The sequence below is a fragment of the Neolamprologus multifasciatus genome, chromosome 6 (genome assembly GCF_963576455.1).
Source record: "Neolamprologus multifasciatus chromosome 6, fNeoMul1.2, whole genome shotgun sequence".
NCBI classification, from domain to species: domain Eukaryota; kingdom Metazoa; phylum Chordata; class Actinopteri; order Cichliformes; family Cichlidae; genus Neolamprologus; species Neolamprologus multifasciatus.
In genome coordinates, this window is record NC_140444.1 from 13,881,202 (window position 1) to 13,897,974 (window position 16,773).

The 16,773-nt window shown below is 37.9% G+C and overlaps 1 protein-coding gene across 3 annotated transcripts in view; it reads right to left on the reverse strand.

The window, feature by feature from the left end:
* Positions 1–2,936: 2,936 nt before the first annotated feature.
* The window catches only part of prkcaa (protein kinase C, alpha, a), a 136,888-nt gene continuing 123,051 nt past the window's right edge, over positions 2,937–16,773 (reverse strand). For all 3 annotated transcript variants that reach the window (XM_085161651.1, XM_085161649.1, XM_085161650.1), the window contains one exon: positions 2,937–8,498. In XM_085161651.1, the coding sequence (XP_085017777.1) occupies positions 8,334–8,498 (165 nt within the window). In that variant the 3' untranslated portion in view covers positions 2,937–8,333. The remainder of the gene's footprint in view (positions 8,499–16,773) is intronic.

A 16,773-nucleotide genomic window follows, 5' to 3' on the forward strand; every position in this document is an offset into this window, starting at 1 on the left:
TAATAGCTGTACTCAGAACTAAATGACTAGATGAGTGAGAGTGAGTGGGAACATTTGTGTGTCCTCGTTGTTTTCCCATATCTAACCTTAACTTTTCCATTAAGACGCAAACATTTTTTACAATTTTGCAAGTTGTGTCTTAAAAAAGAGCCTTCAACAGGCTTTAATTCTTTTTCATTCCCATTCATTTATGTAACATCTGTTTCTACTTGCACTTGAAACAGATGCACTGTATAGTCTGTGCACGTGTTTCCACATGAGATTAGGAGCTTTGTGTGATTGCTTAAATCGATGAAAAAAGAATTCAAAAAGTATGAAACTTATTCAATGTACTCATGAAGCTTATTCAGTAATAATTTTTAATGTGATAGTGTGGCAAAGCACTAATCTGTTGGGTTCTTTTAAGACTGAATTTAGCACTTCTATACATGGATATTCATACAGTCATATACAAGCATGCTAATCACTCCCAGATGACTAACAACCACAACTGATCACAGGAGTGAACAATGAGCTGTCATCAGCTGTGCTCTGACTCGGCCTTGTACATAACCACTCTCTGGCTCTACCGAAGCCAGACAGGCCCCTTCTCTTTCTATTTTCCATTTCTTCTTGTTTAATAAGGCTATCTGTATATATGTATATATATATATATATGTATATATATATATATATATATATATGTATATGTATATACATATACATATATACATATATATATACATATATACATATATGTATATGTATATGTATATATGTATATGTATGTATATGTATGTATATATTTTTTTCTGCTTTCAAACAGAATCTAAATTCAGAAATGCTCAGCATCATCCTTTTTCATTCATTCTTCATTTTTTATGTATCTAAAGCAAACATAAATCAGTCAGCTTCAGTAATGCACTCTTAGTCATTAATCACAAAGATACAAATGTGTATCAGGCAGTAATAGTAATGTATCTGCTCTACTTAAGGCTAGAGCAATTCTCATAAAAACTATGACAGTATATCATTTACAGTAGCTCTAGAACTTTCACAACAGCTTAAGTTATTCTGATGTGTTTGTGTGTGTGTGTGTGTGTGTGTGTGTGTGTGTGTGTGTGTGTGTGTGTGTGTGTGTGTGTGTGTGTGTGTGTGTAAAATAGAGAATGAGAGAAACCAATAGACTGAAACATAACAAAAGTTCACACACCAGCTGGGTCCAACACTAAACATACTGCAGGACGATCAGATGGTAGTTAAGCATTGTCTCAAAACCCTGTATACCCAAACAATATCGTCCTTTTCTCTATTACAACCCATGGCAGAATAAATAAATACAATTTGGATTCATTTAATATACTTTAAGTCATATTAAAGAAAACAAAATGAAATGATTCCCTTTCAGACTCACGTTGTCATATTTAGGTCAGATTTGCAGTGTGACGGGCTCAAAAATGAGATTCAAGAGCTGTAGAGCAAGGATTGAAAACTGAATAAAACCAGGCTCAGTTTGTTGTAAAATCCTGGCCTCTTCTTATTACTCTAAGCCACCACTTAGGACATTGGCTGCCTGCCAGCAACGAGCTATAGTAATTATGGGCTCTCATTTAAGAAAATTTCAGTAAGATGGATGAAAGCTATCAAGTGGGTTGAGAATAATATGAGCTCAAGTTTTGCGATTAACAAGATAAAGGATTCTCCTCTGTCTTGGTCAAGGTTGAAAGAAATTAGTGGAAAACTGTTCAGGGATCAATACTATAATGGAGGCAGCAGTAAGAAATGCTTGCAACCTGTTTTCACTTGTCTTTGTTTCTTTCTAAGATTGAGAAGATTAGCTCACAATGAACACTGAGATGGTTACTCTCTTTTGTTTTGCTGCTTTCTTTAAATTGGCACAAGGTACATGTCAAATGTTACATTTTGTTTAGACTACACTAAAGAGGCATGTCAAGCTTATACTGTCATGTCAAAGAGAAAATATGCTAGTGTGTGAGAAACAACAAATATGACATCACAATCTATAACAGTAAGCACTATGGATGCTGGTGTGTTTCATGAAAACAAAAATCTGATATTCTGACAGGTATTTGATTAGGTGGCAATCATGCTATGCTTCTGAAATGTCAGCGTAGTCCTCAAACATGCTAATGGGCTCTACATTAATCCTTTTCTGGTAGAAAAGTAAAGCCCCAGGTGCACCAAAAACCTAATCTGCACCACATCTAAAGATCGTGCAGTGTCCCTCAGCTGTGGCACATCTGTAATGCTCTTCAGTCTAAGTCAACACTGATTACTCGTGACAGCAGTGACTACCACACTATGTCTTCCATCAATAACAACCCTCTTCCTTCATCCGGACTTCAGCTCAATAAAGTCACATGTCCTCCATCTGTGCAGAATATAATCATCCTAATACATTTCAAGCTAAATGGATGAATGCAGGTAAAAATTCAGAAATATGTATTGCAGCACATTAGATGTTGGACTGATTGATTTTATACATATCTATATCTATATATATCTATATATTTATATATTTTTATATCTCTATATATATCTATATATATCTATATATCTATATCTATATCTATATATATATATATATTTATATATATATATATACATATACACACACACACACACACACACACACACACACACACACACACACACACACAAAGAAGATGGAAATATAAAAATAAAATTAAGCCACAGACTCACCAACAACACTCAGTTCAAACTTTGTCTAAATTGGTCAGTATCAATTTTATGTGTGCGCGTGTGTGTGTGAGAGACACATCATGTGACACCAATGACACATTGCTCAAAATAGACTAACATGCTTGTGTTCCATCTCAGGAGAAACATAAACTAAACCCCAACAATACATTGCATTTTGAAATAACACACAGTTCATGCAAAGTTTGAAAGAAGCCAGTAACAAAAACATTCACTTGTGTAAGTATGGACCTCATTTTGCTTTTTTTATTTGCATTATCATACATTAGGTACAAATGACACAATCAATTACAAGGTAAGTAGCTCAGACTCATTTTAAAGGTTTCAGGCTGACAAGGGAAAAAAAAAAAACAAACATACACCATTTGCAAAATACAATATGTTCTTTCTTTTACAGTCTATGTAGATATCTAATTTAAGTCATTTATGTACAGGACAGGGGTGCAGAGATTATAACTGAACAGAGGAAAGTGGGAGAACTGGTTACACTGTGGACTAAGATATAAGGCATTCTTGCACATCACTGATCTTATGCTCTGATTGGCCAAGAGGATAGTTTACTTAAAACTCTCTTAATTCAAATCGAGCAGGAAACAGCAGAGTGATGACTAACTACAAAGAAGACGTCATACCAGATTCATCCACAGAAAAGGACTGACAGTACTAATTAAAATCTATAAATTAAAATAAAATCTTGAAACAGCTGTATGACCATATCTTTAAACCTAACCCTAACTAAATTAAAAAAGTTGAGGACATGTAAAAAATGTAAAAGAACAAATACTTTTGGCTAATTTCTTTCCTGTGGTACATTAGTCAAACCCAGAGAGAATTGAAAAGTCTTGGGCTGATGTCGTCTCTGTTGAGTGAATTGCGTGAACTAGAAACTAGAGACCAACTTGTGATGGGATCAAACCAGCTGCAGCACCAAGGAGTTGTAAGACTAGCCCCATAGAGGAAAGTATTGAGTTAATACACCAAATACGACGCTTCATATGGTGATTTACAAATACATATACAATACAAAAGACTGTTTGATAGGGGCGTGATAACAGACGGGGCCACTGGGCCTCTTGCCCCCCTACTTCTAATCTTTTTTTGGGAACTTATAGTTTAGACCACAACTGCGTTTGATCCCAACTACACACCTGTAAAGTTGTGATGTTACTGTGTTCACCTGCTTTTGTGGTAGTTCCCACTACAGTAGGTGTCCCCAGGACCACATTTAGTCTTGATGACACGTGCAGACTCACAAAGTGATACAATAACAACTACCCTAGGATTTAAAAGGTGGGGGACACTATCAATGAGGAATGGATTTACATGCCCCAGGCACTGAGGAAGGAACTACAGATTGATTCAAAGAGAGGACAAAGGAGGGACGGTTCAATATGATGAGGCACGGGGGTTGTTCTTCAAAACGAGCAATTATCATCTCTCCTGTCATCCATTTTGGCTTAACCCAATTCATCACCTGTTCATTCTTTCTTCACTCATCCATCAACAAGCGTAATCTTTTGATATTATTGATACAGAATATTAATTAATTCGCCATGTTGTACAGTCATAAATAGGCACAGGGAGGTAAAGGTAGGAGACACGCAAGAATGAATCCAGTTTAAAATCTTTAGACAGTTAAAGGTTATTGTGACAGTGACAAAAAAACCTTTAAAATTACATTCGTGTGAATTATTATTATTATTTTTATTAATTAACTAGTTTGAAAACACATTTAACATTAAGATCTGAGACGCAGAGTTGTGATATGAAGTAAAAATGGAAAAGAGACTTCAGGTTAGAGCACGGTAGACAAAGAGTAAAAAGAATATGTACAGTATAGGTGTACAAGCTGGGAAAGGCACACAAGGGAGGAATAATCTTTATGCCCACACCGACTGTGACTTGACATTTTGAAAACACAGCAAGTCAACAGAGATTCTATTAAAGGGATGAAGCTAGGCTATTAAGTCAGCACTTGTCACATACAGAGGTGCAAGTTAGGTTTAGACAAGGGCAAGACTGCTGCTGAGCAAACTCTGAGTATGTACAAGGAATATTTTCTCTCATTTCTCTGAAATTCACTGTGAATATCAAACGCTCTACCAAATGAAATGTTCTGCCCAAAGGGAACAACGTGCAGGATAAGTTGATTATCAAACCGACTGGCATTGTTAAGTGTACTGACACAATGTGTACTGGTATACTCGTGTTAGCATGCTACTGTAATGTGGCCAACTGACTGTACAGCGGCGTATGCCTTTAGAAGCTGCCAAACAAAGTTGTTTTGGTGACTCGCAGCTAGTGCGACGCTGCAATTTTCAAATTCCGGTGTTTTCCAGGTTTGGCACATGCAAATGCATCAGATGGGAAACAAACTAGGAGAGATTGGACAAAAATACTGACAAAATATTAAGTTCAGTTACATTCAAACAATATCTATCCTATCTATGTCAGTTATATATAAGCTTTGCAGTATGATATTGAGATATATCCTGTGAAACATTCCTGAATTGTGCAGATGCTAGAGAAATAAAACTGACAACAAAAAAAATGAGCAAAAAAAAAAAACAAAAAAAAAAAACAAAAAGGAAAAAAAAGCAACAACAACACAACATTAAGATTATAATAAACATTCATGAGACACTGGAGAGCGTGTGGTCCCACTGATCTACCAATTATCAGAGTGTCTAAGCCAAAACTCACCAAAGATCTGGACTCTGTGTTCCAAATTCTCTTAGGTAAAGGCAAAAGGAGCATGAGGACATAAAGTGTATACGCGTGCATATATATATATATATATATATATACACACAATATATATACAGTATATCAAGCTTCTACAGAAGACAGCACTGATCTAAGCCCTGTGACAGCGACTAGGTCTCATGAAAGAATTTAAAAAGCAATTTAAGTCTATTTGCTATTACTAGATGTATTTACATTTATGCTATAATAAATGTCTATTCGATAGCATTCAAATCCTGTGATCTGCATTCTTTTGGCAAATCACTGTTGTTCTTGTAGTTTGTTTTCACAATCACCAATCTATCTGCACTGAATGACTGAGACAGCTGACTAGTTTTCTCAGTTAAGCAGCGATAATAATTGGCAGGGATGTGTAACGGCCCACCTTAAATCTGGTTTTTGGTGAAATTGTCTTTTGACCAGTTATTTAAACCTTTCTTATCTACTTTGGCATATAATATACTAGAGAATCCTTTACTAAAGAAATCTCGAAAGCTAACAATCAACATTGCTGCTAAGGGATGCAGACCACTTGCAAATCATTGCTGTGTTGTCCATAAACCTCCTAATACAATTACGTGTTTTGAAATTTCAACAATATGTTAAACTCGTAGGATTGAACAAATCCAACCTTGGTAATGAAGTAACACCTTTTACTGGTTTATCCACATTTATACAGCCCACATACTTCAGATGTGGTCTCTCTAAGATGAACTGCTAGTGGAGCTCACATTCTCCTAGCACCACTGTTGTTTCTCTAAGTCCCTACAGATTATCCTTAACCTTTATTCCTGACTTTATGACATTTTCGATTGAGGTAAAGGAAAAGGTGTAAGAGAGGAGAAAGGAGTTGTTTTTACTATCTAATCTTTTGACTGTTTAACACTCACAAGGCAAGACCTACAAACAAGCTGAATGTGGGTTTGTTTGGAGCTGTGTGGGCGAATTGAGATGGAAATAGAGCATTTTTGTAAAAAGAAAAAAAAAAGAAAAAAGTACAGTTTGTATTAAACAGCACATACAGAATCAGAGCAAGCAGGAGCAGTTTGAGACATTACTACTAACATTTTGACAACTTGTTCCAGTGAAGTGCTATCAGTAGGATTTTTTTTAGCCAGCATGTAGTTAAGCTAATCACGGTCACCATTCTTTAAGAAACCAGTAAAAACATTAAAGTGGATCTGTACTTACTGTAAACCACGATTTTGATTACTGTGACATTGTTATTCTTTGGAGTTTCGTACTTTTTTAGCATGCAGCATTTACCGTAATGTATCACGTGCATGAATGATGCCTACCAACAGCATGCAGATACAAAGGGACAGTCAACAGCCAGATGTGTATCCAATCAACACACAATTTGCAGTCAAAATTGCTCAAAAAAAATTTTTTTTAAAAGAAGAATTTTATATAATTCAGACAAAGAGTAGAACAAATGTTTCACAACTTTCTAAATGTGGACTCTGTTAAGGAAACTGTTACGGTGCTGATCTGTACTGGGCTTTTAACATACAAATATTGGCTTATCTAACTGATGTAATAAAAGCACATTCAGGTGTTGGTATAAAACTGTAACTTGCTATACTTTCTTTTCTTTTTTTTTTAAAGAACTTGCAATTATTTACAGATGAGATACACACCAGTTTTAAGTACATTAAAATATTATTCTGCTATAATGGAAAAATACGGTATGAGAGTGAGATCACATCTGTAAAAACAGTAAAAACAAAACCCCCAAAACAAAAACTGATTTAACTAATAATGGCTATGCAGACTCCAAATGAAAGACAAGTTTGTTCTCATTACAGCAACGCAACGTGAAAGGATTTCAAATTTGATATCAAATTTCTGCATCGAACTTCAGTGTTTTATCAGCTTTTAAGCTGATGACACCATATTCAATAAAACATTTTATGGTTAATGCACACTGATACAAAATGTCATGTGTTCAGCAACTGAAAATTTCTTTACAGTCTCTGTTACAACATTTAAGACCAATGTGAGGCTCTGTGGGTGTAGCATGGGACAAAACGGTGATCAACTCTAAAAAGTGTTAGACTATGACAAACTGTAAACGGTTTGATTTCAAGGTAGGTTAACAAGACTGCCACTGTTAAACTTGTGTGTCCGCATACTGTCCACAAAATCATTGACAAGGAAAGTATACAAGCTGAAGCTTAATAAGGACAAGGGATTGGGAGCTTACACTATTATTTTTTGTCACAATCGGGTCAAAGTGGCTGATAATAGTAAAGCCAAGTGAACTTGTTGCCAAAATGACGCAACACTTTGATACCTATGAGTTTACAGGCTGCATATGTTTTAGAACCTCACCGTTAATCCTTTAGTTGGCTTGCTACACACACACTGGAAGTTGAGACTGGCTAGAACCAATTTGTAAAAACATTTCATTTTACACCACCACCATGAAATCAAAGGAGAAAAAAACTGTAAACATTATACAGGAAACATTGAACAACAAGGTGCTGTTTAAACGCCTGCACCGCCTCTCCTTCATATTTGGCTATAGCATCTACACTGCCTAACGAGTGTTTCTCAGATTATCACATAATATCCATACTGTGATTATCCAAGTAGATAGAATTTACAACCTGCCAATTATTTCTGTAGAATATAACTTCAATCCATTGAGATTTATACGCGGAGAAATACATTTCTTAAATTGTAGACAAATACAGCCTCTCCAATCCATAATATATACTGGCAAATTGTGCATGCCCTAGAATCCTGCTTAGGAATAACACCAACACATTAGGATTGAATGGTAGTCAGATGTTAGGTGGGTGGTTGGTTTAAATGGGTAGCAATGAGCAGAAAGGTTCCTCACAGAGGTTTTACCATCCTTCTCATTCGCTGTTGTTGAGCGACGGGTGTACAAACTGGGGGTTGATGAAAGAGAAACCTGCGAACTCGGCCTGGTCAATGTTGGCAATAACCAGCTCATCTGGCGGTGTGAGCTGGGGCTGGGTGCGTGTGAAGAACTTGTCAAAGTTCTCCGCTGCTTTGCCGCACTGTAAAAAAACAAAGAGAAAGCAGAGAAGAGGGAGCAGTTTAGACGTTAGGTGTGGAAAATGATTTGAAAAGTGCAAGTACATCGACTCTACAGGGCAGACAAGAAATTGTGGAGCACAGGCAGGAGTGTGCACACTGCATCTCTTTAAAAGGCAAGTACACAGCAATTTTTTGTAGGCAGCAGCCACTGCATTCAGCAGAATTTGTTTTTAACTACTAATTTTGCACCAATGCGCCCACATAGCACAGGACACACTCATCATAGTCGTTGTTCAACATCATTAGTTGCTACTATTGTCTTCGCCAGTCATATCGCAGAATAATATTGCACTAGGCTGGGTATTGTGACAATGTGCAACAGGCAACAACTATAAATACGCCTGCTTTAACCTGCCGACTAATCAAAACCTTTCTTCATTCTGCCTCTGACCTGCATAGATATGGACAAGATCTCACACCTAACACCCCCCCCAATGTAAATTACATGCTCCACATCTTGCTCACCTGAATCACAACGCACCCATCTGAATACTGAACCAACATCGGCACAGCTGTGAAACGGCAACGCAGTTTCAAACAAGCAAACTGTGAACTGATTCTATGAGAGGAAATCGTGTCAGGACCTCCAGGATAAGCCACACTCCATTTCCAAAAACTCTGAAAACCTGCTGCAATGCAAAGCCCTTGTTTTGGCTTCAGCTAATTATGTTACAGAAGAAGAAAGTTATTCCTTCAACCAAAATGACAACATCATCGAGGTGCAACAAGGTCACAGAGGGGTTAATTACTATATTCATGAGTGGGGTGCAATATAGAACGGGCGCCGTCAAGTGTTCATGCTCGTGAGTTGAGGGGACACTCAGTAAGATCACGTCATGCGATAGATGCAGTAATGCTTCAGAGAATTCCTCAGCAAAGGAAGAACTTGCATGTATGCAGACGTCGGTGTGCATATCATTTTGTCGCTCTTCACATGGAATGGAAAAAATAAAAACTGTTTTTAGAAGTGCAGTGTAAATATGTATATATATTTTAGTATATTTAATTACAGCGATATGACATGAGTTGCTTGTTTTTCTTCAGACAAAATTTATAATAAATGTAAAAAATCTGTTTTACAGTGTTCAGTGTTTTCTAGTAATGTTTCTGTGTATGCCATTCATAGTTATGCGTATTCCACTGTAATTGTCTGTTCAGGAGTGTGGCTTCCAACCACAAGCATGCCATGGTATCAAAGGCAAAGAAACAGAAACGAAACAATATTTTATTTGTCATGATCAAATCTCTACAACGTTTGTTCAATTCAATCTCCAAGTACAGGTTTAAAATTTTGCCCTCAAGGTAATGATTAAAGCCAAGGGTGGTAGGGTGATACAGTGGTTAGCGCTGCACCTCAAAACCCAAAGGCTCATGGTTCAAAGCTCCTAGTAGGCTGTTCTCCCTGTTTTCATTTAGAAACTCCTGCTTTCTCCCACAATCATTGTCATACTAAATTAGCCCTAGGTAAGGGTGTATGGGTGAATGGTTATCTCAGTGTCCAAGTTTCTCTTAACCAGCCCAGCTGGGGTTGGTAAAATGGTAAAGAAATCAGACAAATTGATAATTCCTTAGAATAATTTTAAAATATTATCTTGTTTAATGAAAATAGAATGATTATTCCTTGTCCTCAGTAAGGAAAAAGAAAACAAAATCCTTCTCTATCCTCATTTGCTAGTCCACCCAGACACAGACTTCATCTATGTGGATGCACAAATTCCCAAATACACATATGCTCATACTCTAGTAACTTAGTGAACAACTTGATAAATGTTCATACTCGATGGAGAGTATTTATAACACAATAATGAAACCTGCTAAACCTTTTCAGATAAAACATGTTTATATCCAGCTACTTAGCCAAGTGGTGACATCTTAAGCTTGATTTTGTCCTCTGCTAAGCAAACTCCTCTTGGCATGCACTGACTTGTGCTTCACCCATCACTTCAAAACAGCCTAGCAGACATCAATCGCCACCATCACAGCATCTGTCCCTTCTCTGGATTGTAAACGCTATGACCACTGAACACCAGCAATTTCAGCTTGGCCAGCCACTATATACTCTTTTCCCCTTGTTTTCAGCCCCTTTCAATCAGTTTTAATTATTAGTATCTGGGCATTTGAAGCCCACGACTGACTGTCACCTGGATTTGAAACTCTTGACTAACTGACCTTTTTCGCTGTTGTCCTATATTCCATTCACAAACAAGATAACGCTGTCTGCCTAAGTCTATGCATGCTTAAATTGCCATCACTGTCACTGGGCATACAGGAAATTCCTTGTTTTTATGTGTGTGTGTTAAGGTATGTCTGTCTTTGTTTGTCAAGTAAACACACACAAGTATGAAGTTGCAGACATTTCTATTTTTATTTTCTCTTTACTATTTTTTTAGAAGGCTAGACAGAGCGTGCCAGGTGATGTGAACACAACATACGATGGAAACATAAGACACTGCTGTTTCTAAGAGGCGTGTGTTTGTGTGTGAGGTTTTTGATTGCGACTGTTGTCACTGACAGGTGACATTCGCTCTAAACCATCACCACCCTGTCAGAGTAGATAGAGGGCAAAGACGCACATCAAGATGTGACTCTCTGTGTGCGTGTGTGGTGGGAATTTTCTGCTTCGCACACAGCGGGCACCTGATGGGTAATCACTAGCATCCTTCAACCGCTGCATCTCTGCTGCCCACTTGTCTTCTTCTATCCATCACCGGCAATCCATCGCTGAAGTGAAGCAGCACATTTTTAACTCTGACCTCCAACGACAATCTCCAGCACCAAGATGTTCCTTTCTAGATCACAAAACTCCTTGTGACATGAGGCTTCTGCTCTCAAGCAATACTCTAACCAGTGTGTACGTAAAGCATATGTGAGCTTTTTTCTCCCCCTTTTCGTCAACAGAAACCACTGTGACAGTGGTTAGTGTTGTTTTTACCCCTCGCAGCACCGAGTGCTGAGTAAACAGTTTAGCTCCTGGCGTCAGATCGTCACACTCCAAGTAAAGGACTTTGATGAGAAAATACCATATTCTGTATAGAATATAAAAAAATAAAGAACAAAACGAGAACATTAACTTTTGACCCACTGTCTTGGAAACATGGTCTTAGTGTTTTTGTGACTTTTTAGGTGCACAAACATGCTCTGCTGGAAAAGCACAAGGCTGGTCTTACAACTCCTATTTTTTACTATGTGATTCAACCAACCTTGATTGGGTGAGACCAAGGCTATGATGCTGCTGATACATTCCCTCATACATAGTGACACAGTGTCCTACATGGGTTTTTGACCTACTTTCTCTCATCTTTAATCTCCCTCCCTCTCTCACTGCACACATACAGACGTGCACGCCTCTGTGCCCAAGCATATTAAAAGAACACTCAGCTACTTAGGATGACAAATGAGTGCCTGCCTCCATTAAGAGTTGTGCCAAGACTCTCTCTTCCTCTTTTTTCTCTACCTTCAGCTCCCTGAAGCCAGCGGCCTGGGAAGCACTCTGTTCTCATCGTCTTCCAAACATTATGTTTTCTTTGTTGGGTTGCTAGTTTGTCAACATCAACGAACCACTTAAGGGAGGACATCAGTCAAAGTGTGGAAGAAAAGGTTTTCCAGAAATGTGCTTTGGATCTGAACAGCTTATCTGTAGGGAAATTTCTTGGCTTTTTAGCTCTCACAAGGCCATAATGTAACTAAATCGCAAAGTACAGCTGAAGCCTGTGATTACTGGTGCAGAAAGATAAAAGAGAGATAAAATCAAAAGTTTGTATTGCAAACTGCACACTGGCTGTGCTCCAATGAATTCAACTTGTAAAAACCCAACCCAAAATATTTCGTTAAATACGTCTTTTGACTATAAGATATTGCAGTGTTGTAGTTACAAATTTGGTCTGTAACAGATAAACTGTGTTTGATGGGAAACCAATAAGTTCAAAGATTTTACAGAAAATGTGATAAAGAGTCGATTTCTCTTGACCTAAAATCAAAAACACATAAACACATAAATAAAACTTAAAAATGAACAGCAAAAAAACAAGAGGAAAGGCTCATATCCTCAGCAAAAGGCAACAGTGTTTGCCTCTTGTTTCCCAAAGCCACAGTGACTCAAAAATCACCCATATTGCCATCATTTTCTCAGTGTGTGCGTGCATCCTATGAGCCATGCACATCCCTTCCTTCAACGTTCCAACGTTCCAAGACTTCTGTGCAGTGACTAAGTCCTCCCACTCTGTCTTGCCCTGCATCCTTGCCTTCATTTACTATCAATCAGCAGCTTTGACCTACTTCTTTTTGACATAAACACTATCGGCCATCCACAAGTAGGCGTCAAACGTGTGGGCATCAAGTGTCTTGTACTCTGAAGAAATCGGCCTGATTTCATAGCAAATACCAACACAGTTAGCTGAATGTTGCTGGCATTTAATTGTGTGTCTGCTACCTGCAGTACACAGTTGAACGGTCACAGCATTCAGCACAATAATGGAACAGTGGATCAACGCTAAGTGAGCCTGCCATGACAATCATTCTACTGCACAGACAATGTCCCTCATGCTATCTGACACCCGGTCCAATAGATACAGATGGTAAAAGTCTCCCAGCTGGGTGCAGCTAGTGTATTGATTGCAATTCCGAAGCTGTCATAAGGCGGATGAAGTGAGATTGAGCAAGGAAAGATGCACAGGGAGAAAGAAAAGAAGAGGAGTGGATTAAAAAGACAGGAACATATTTGGTAAGTTGGGAGAAGGAGATGTATGAAATCAGAAACAACATTGTATTAAATGGCACAGCGAGATGGACATGAGAGACCATAAGTGTCTTTAAATGGCTGCAGGGAGCATTCAAAAATGTTAATTATTATCTTTCCACCTCTGTCATCTTTCCAACTTCTCTGCACCTATTAGATCCATGCAAACATGCACTATGCCAAGAGCATGGACATTTGCATGCTTTTACCTGCCTTCAACTTCAGCGGGAACAAATATACAATCACAGAGACCTTTCTTTCTCCCTACGATATTGATTACCACCCCTACGCGGCAACAAACTTGCAGGCTTGTGCAGCAAACGAACGCAGAGACGAGGCGTAAATGCAAGGAATGATTCCACCTCTGTTATTCCTTAATCTCTGTTAACCTTTTATATTTACACTTCCTCCACACATACATTTACCCGCACATACAAACGCAAAGCATTTTCAGGAAAACCCAGCACACTCAGCAGAAAACTACATGGAAGAGGTCAGGATTCACCTTATTAGAAGAACTGGAGCCCTTGAGGGTTGAAACAGAAGAAAACTACAAAATGAATATGTAATGGACACAGGCACACACACATATAGAGCACTAAGTGACCTACTATATATATTTTTTTGTTTAAAGAAATGCAGCCTATATTGAAATCTGCAAACATATGTGCTCTACATGATTGATGTGCTGCAAAATGTGTGCTCTTTATAACTATACACTGAGATCTGACTCTGAAATGACCAATTGTTGACAAAGCACATGTCATTTGCAGCTTACGCCTACAGCTTTGTTTAACAAGACAAATGAGCATTATGTTAAAGCTGTATCAAATTTCACATGGCTCACTGGAAATCAGAGTGACTTCAGGCTATATTTAATGTAACAGTTCTATTAATTGTCCCAAGCCAATAATTAGGTATTTACTGTGAGACATACAACGCTGTACAGTTCTGAGCCTGGATCTGCTGTTACAAAACTCTAAGACTGATTTCCTCCCACTATGTTTATGACACTGAGTTCTTGAGTGGGTAGTAGATTACTCCAGTGGTAAGGCTCTCCATCTTGTGTTTTAAATTCTTAATAGACATTCCTACCACTGTCAATCACCATTAATGGGTTACAATGGACTGCAGTCACATTAGATCAGCTATTTTACTACACATTATTATAAACCATACGATCCAGTCAGGATGATATATTATGTTCTTCAGTAACACCGTTGGTCTTGTTTATATTCAAAAACAACACATTGGATTACCAACAACACATCTAGTACATATGTGCTCGCACTCTCCTTGTTGTTGTGTGAATGTGTTGTGATTATGCAATAGCTGCTGAGTTATATAAGAATATAAGAGCGTGCAGTATGTAACTGCATTTAATCAAACCTTTTACTGATGGAAAAAAATTGTTGCAATAAAGTAAATCTTCCACCAGAGGCAAGGATAATGACAAGTATTAATGAGTATTAAAATGAGACTGTATCACAGTCAGATCCTAATGCTCACTTGTGCACACATTAACAGACAGAGCAAATAAGTGAGAAAACCATGACATCACAATGTTGTGTAAACAGTACTCCTCTTCAGTGATGGATTTACCGGAATAAACGATGTTTTCCAACTTACCTGTTGTAACTATGCCGATTCGTGTCTCTGAGACTTACAGTAAGCTGTGAGGCAGGAAGCAGTCGCACTGACTTGCTTTAAAATTCACTTTCAGAACTGCAGATTTAATGGTATGAAAAATCCTGCGCTCTTTGTCATCTTTTTCACAAGGTGTTATAGCACTTATGCTTAATTTAGGGGTGATCGTGGCTCAAGAGTTGGCAGTTCGTCTTGTAATTGGAGGGTTGCCAGTTTAAGCCCCGGCTCCGACAGTCTCGGTCATTGTGTCCTTGGGCATGACACTTCACCCGTTGCCTACTGGTGGTGGTCAGAGGGCCCGGTGGCGCCAGTGTCCGGCAGCTTCACCTCTGTCAGTGCCCCAGGGCAGCTGTGGCTACAATGTAGCTTACCATCACCAGTGTGTGAATGGGTGGATGACTGAATGTAGTGTACATGGGACTAAGTAAAGTGCTATACAAATACAGGCCATTTACTTCTTAATGGAGATATGGTTTTAGAAATACCAGAGGGCATTTCGTTGGCGGTTTTAAAAGGTGCATGACAACTAATTAAAACATTGTCATCATATGCCCTCTTGCAAATTCAGCAGCCAAGGAGGAAGCTGAATTTGTAATTCTCTGAACAAACTCCCAAGGTATACTTTTAACCAAGTTGGTCAAAGAGTTTTTGATATCTGGCTGCTAAAGAGCCAAACACAACATGACAGAATGGCTGGTGGAGAGTGTGTGTGCGTGTGTGTGTGCATAAATAAAGCAGATGGGGAAAGACCAGAGAGGAGGGATCATCTGGGAGTTTTCCGTCATTTCTCCTTCACAGGAATAAATCTGTTTAACATAAACTTTACAAAATCCTTAAATAAACATTAACTCATGTCATGTGACATGATGTTAATTTTTTGGATGAAGAAAATCTTTATGGTGCGTTTTATAACACAATCAAGAAATACTGTTTGTAGGGCCTTTGTAGAGCTTTAAAAGAGAATGGATCAAATGCTAATGAACCCCTTAGGAAAGTAAGCACACCGTGTGTCTTGCATAGATAAGGATAATCTGAAATCGCTTTGTCTGTACTTGTGTCTATATAGTTTTTGATCCACAGATAAACTTATATAAATCTCATTTAGCGTCGCTGGATCTCCTATATTTGGATGTTTAATACTTCATAAAATATAACTTTGTCTAGATTATTTTCTGACATTATCCACCATTTGAAAAACACCAAGTAATGAACGTCTGAATACTGTAAATCTAAGACGAAATTTGTGAACATATAAATTCATACAGCAATCAGCCAATAGATATAAAGTATGAGGCATCGTGAAGATGCATTACTCTGGTTGTGTACAGTAATGTAATAAGTTTTAACCAGTAACTCTTGAGTTTTTGTGCGTATTGAGACAAATCTGACTGAAGGCTGAGACAGAAGTTCGTAAACAGCCAAGAACAGATAGTCCCCCAGGGAGTGGAGAACACAGCAGAGGGCTATTAGATGCCTTGCCATAACAGATTTGTCATGTTGAGATAAGCACATCTGTTCTTTATAGATATATGCAGTTCACAAGGTTGTATTTATCTACTTGTCTTGTTTGCATGTGTTTATATGTGCTTAAGACCGAGAGGAGATCACCTGAAGCCACTTTTTATTATGAATTAATAATAATGTTAACAGGATATAAATGTTTCTATAGGTATTTAAGTCCAGTCTCCCTTCCAGCCTCTAAACTGCATCAAGCATTGAAACTTGTGTGAGAGAAAACAGTATGACACAAAGAGGGCCTGTTGTTAGAAGGATTTAAATTACTGACAGATAATAAAAAAGAAATAAAAATAAATGCATAAATAACAGTTATACGATAAAAGAAAAGGGGTTCT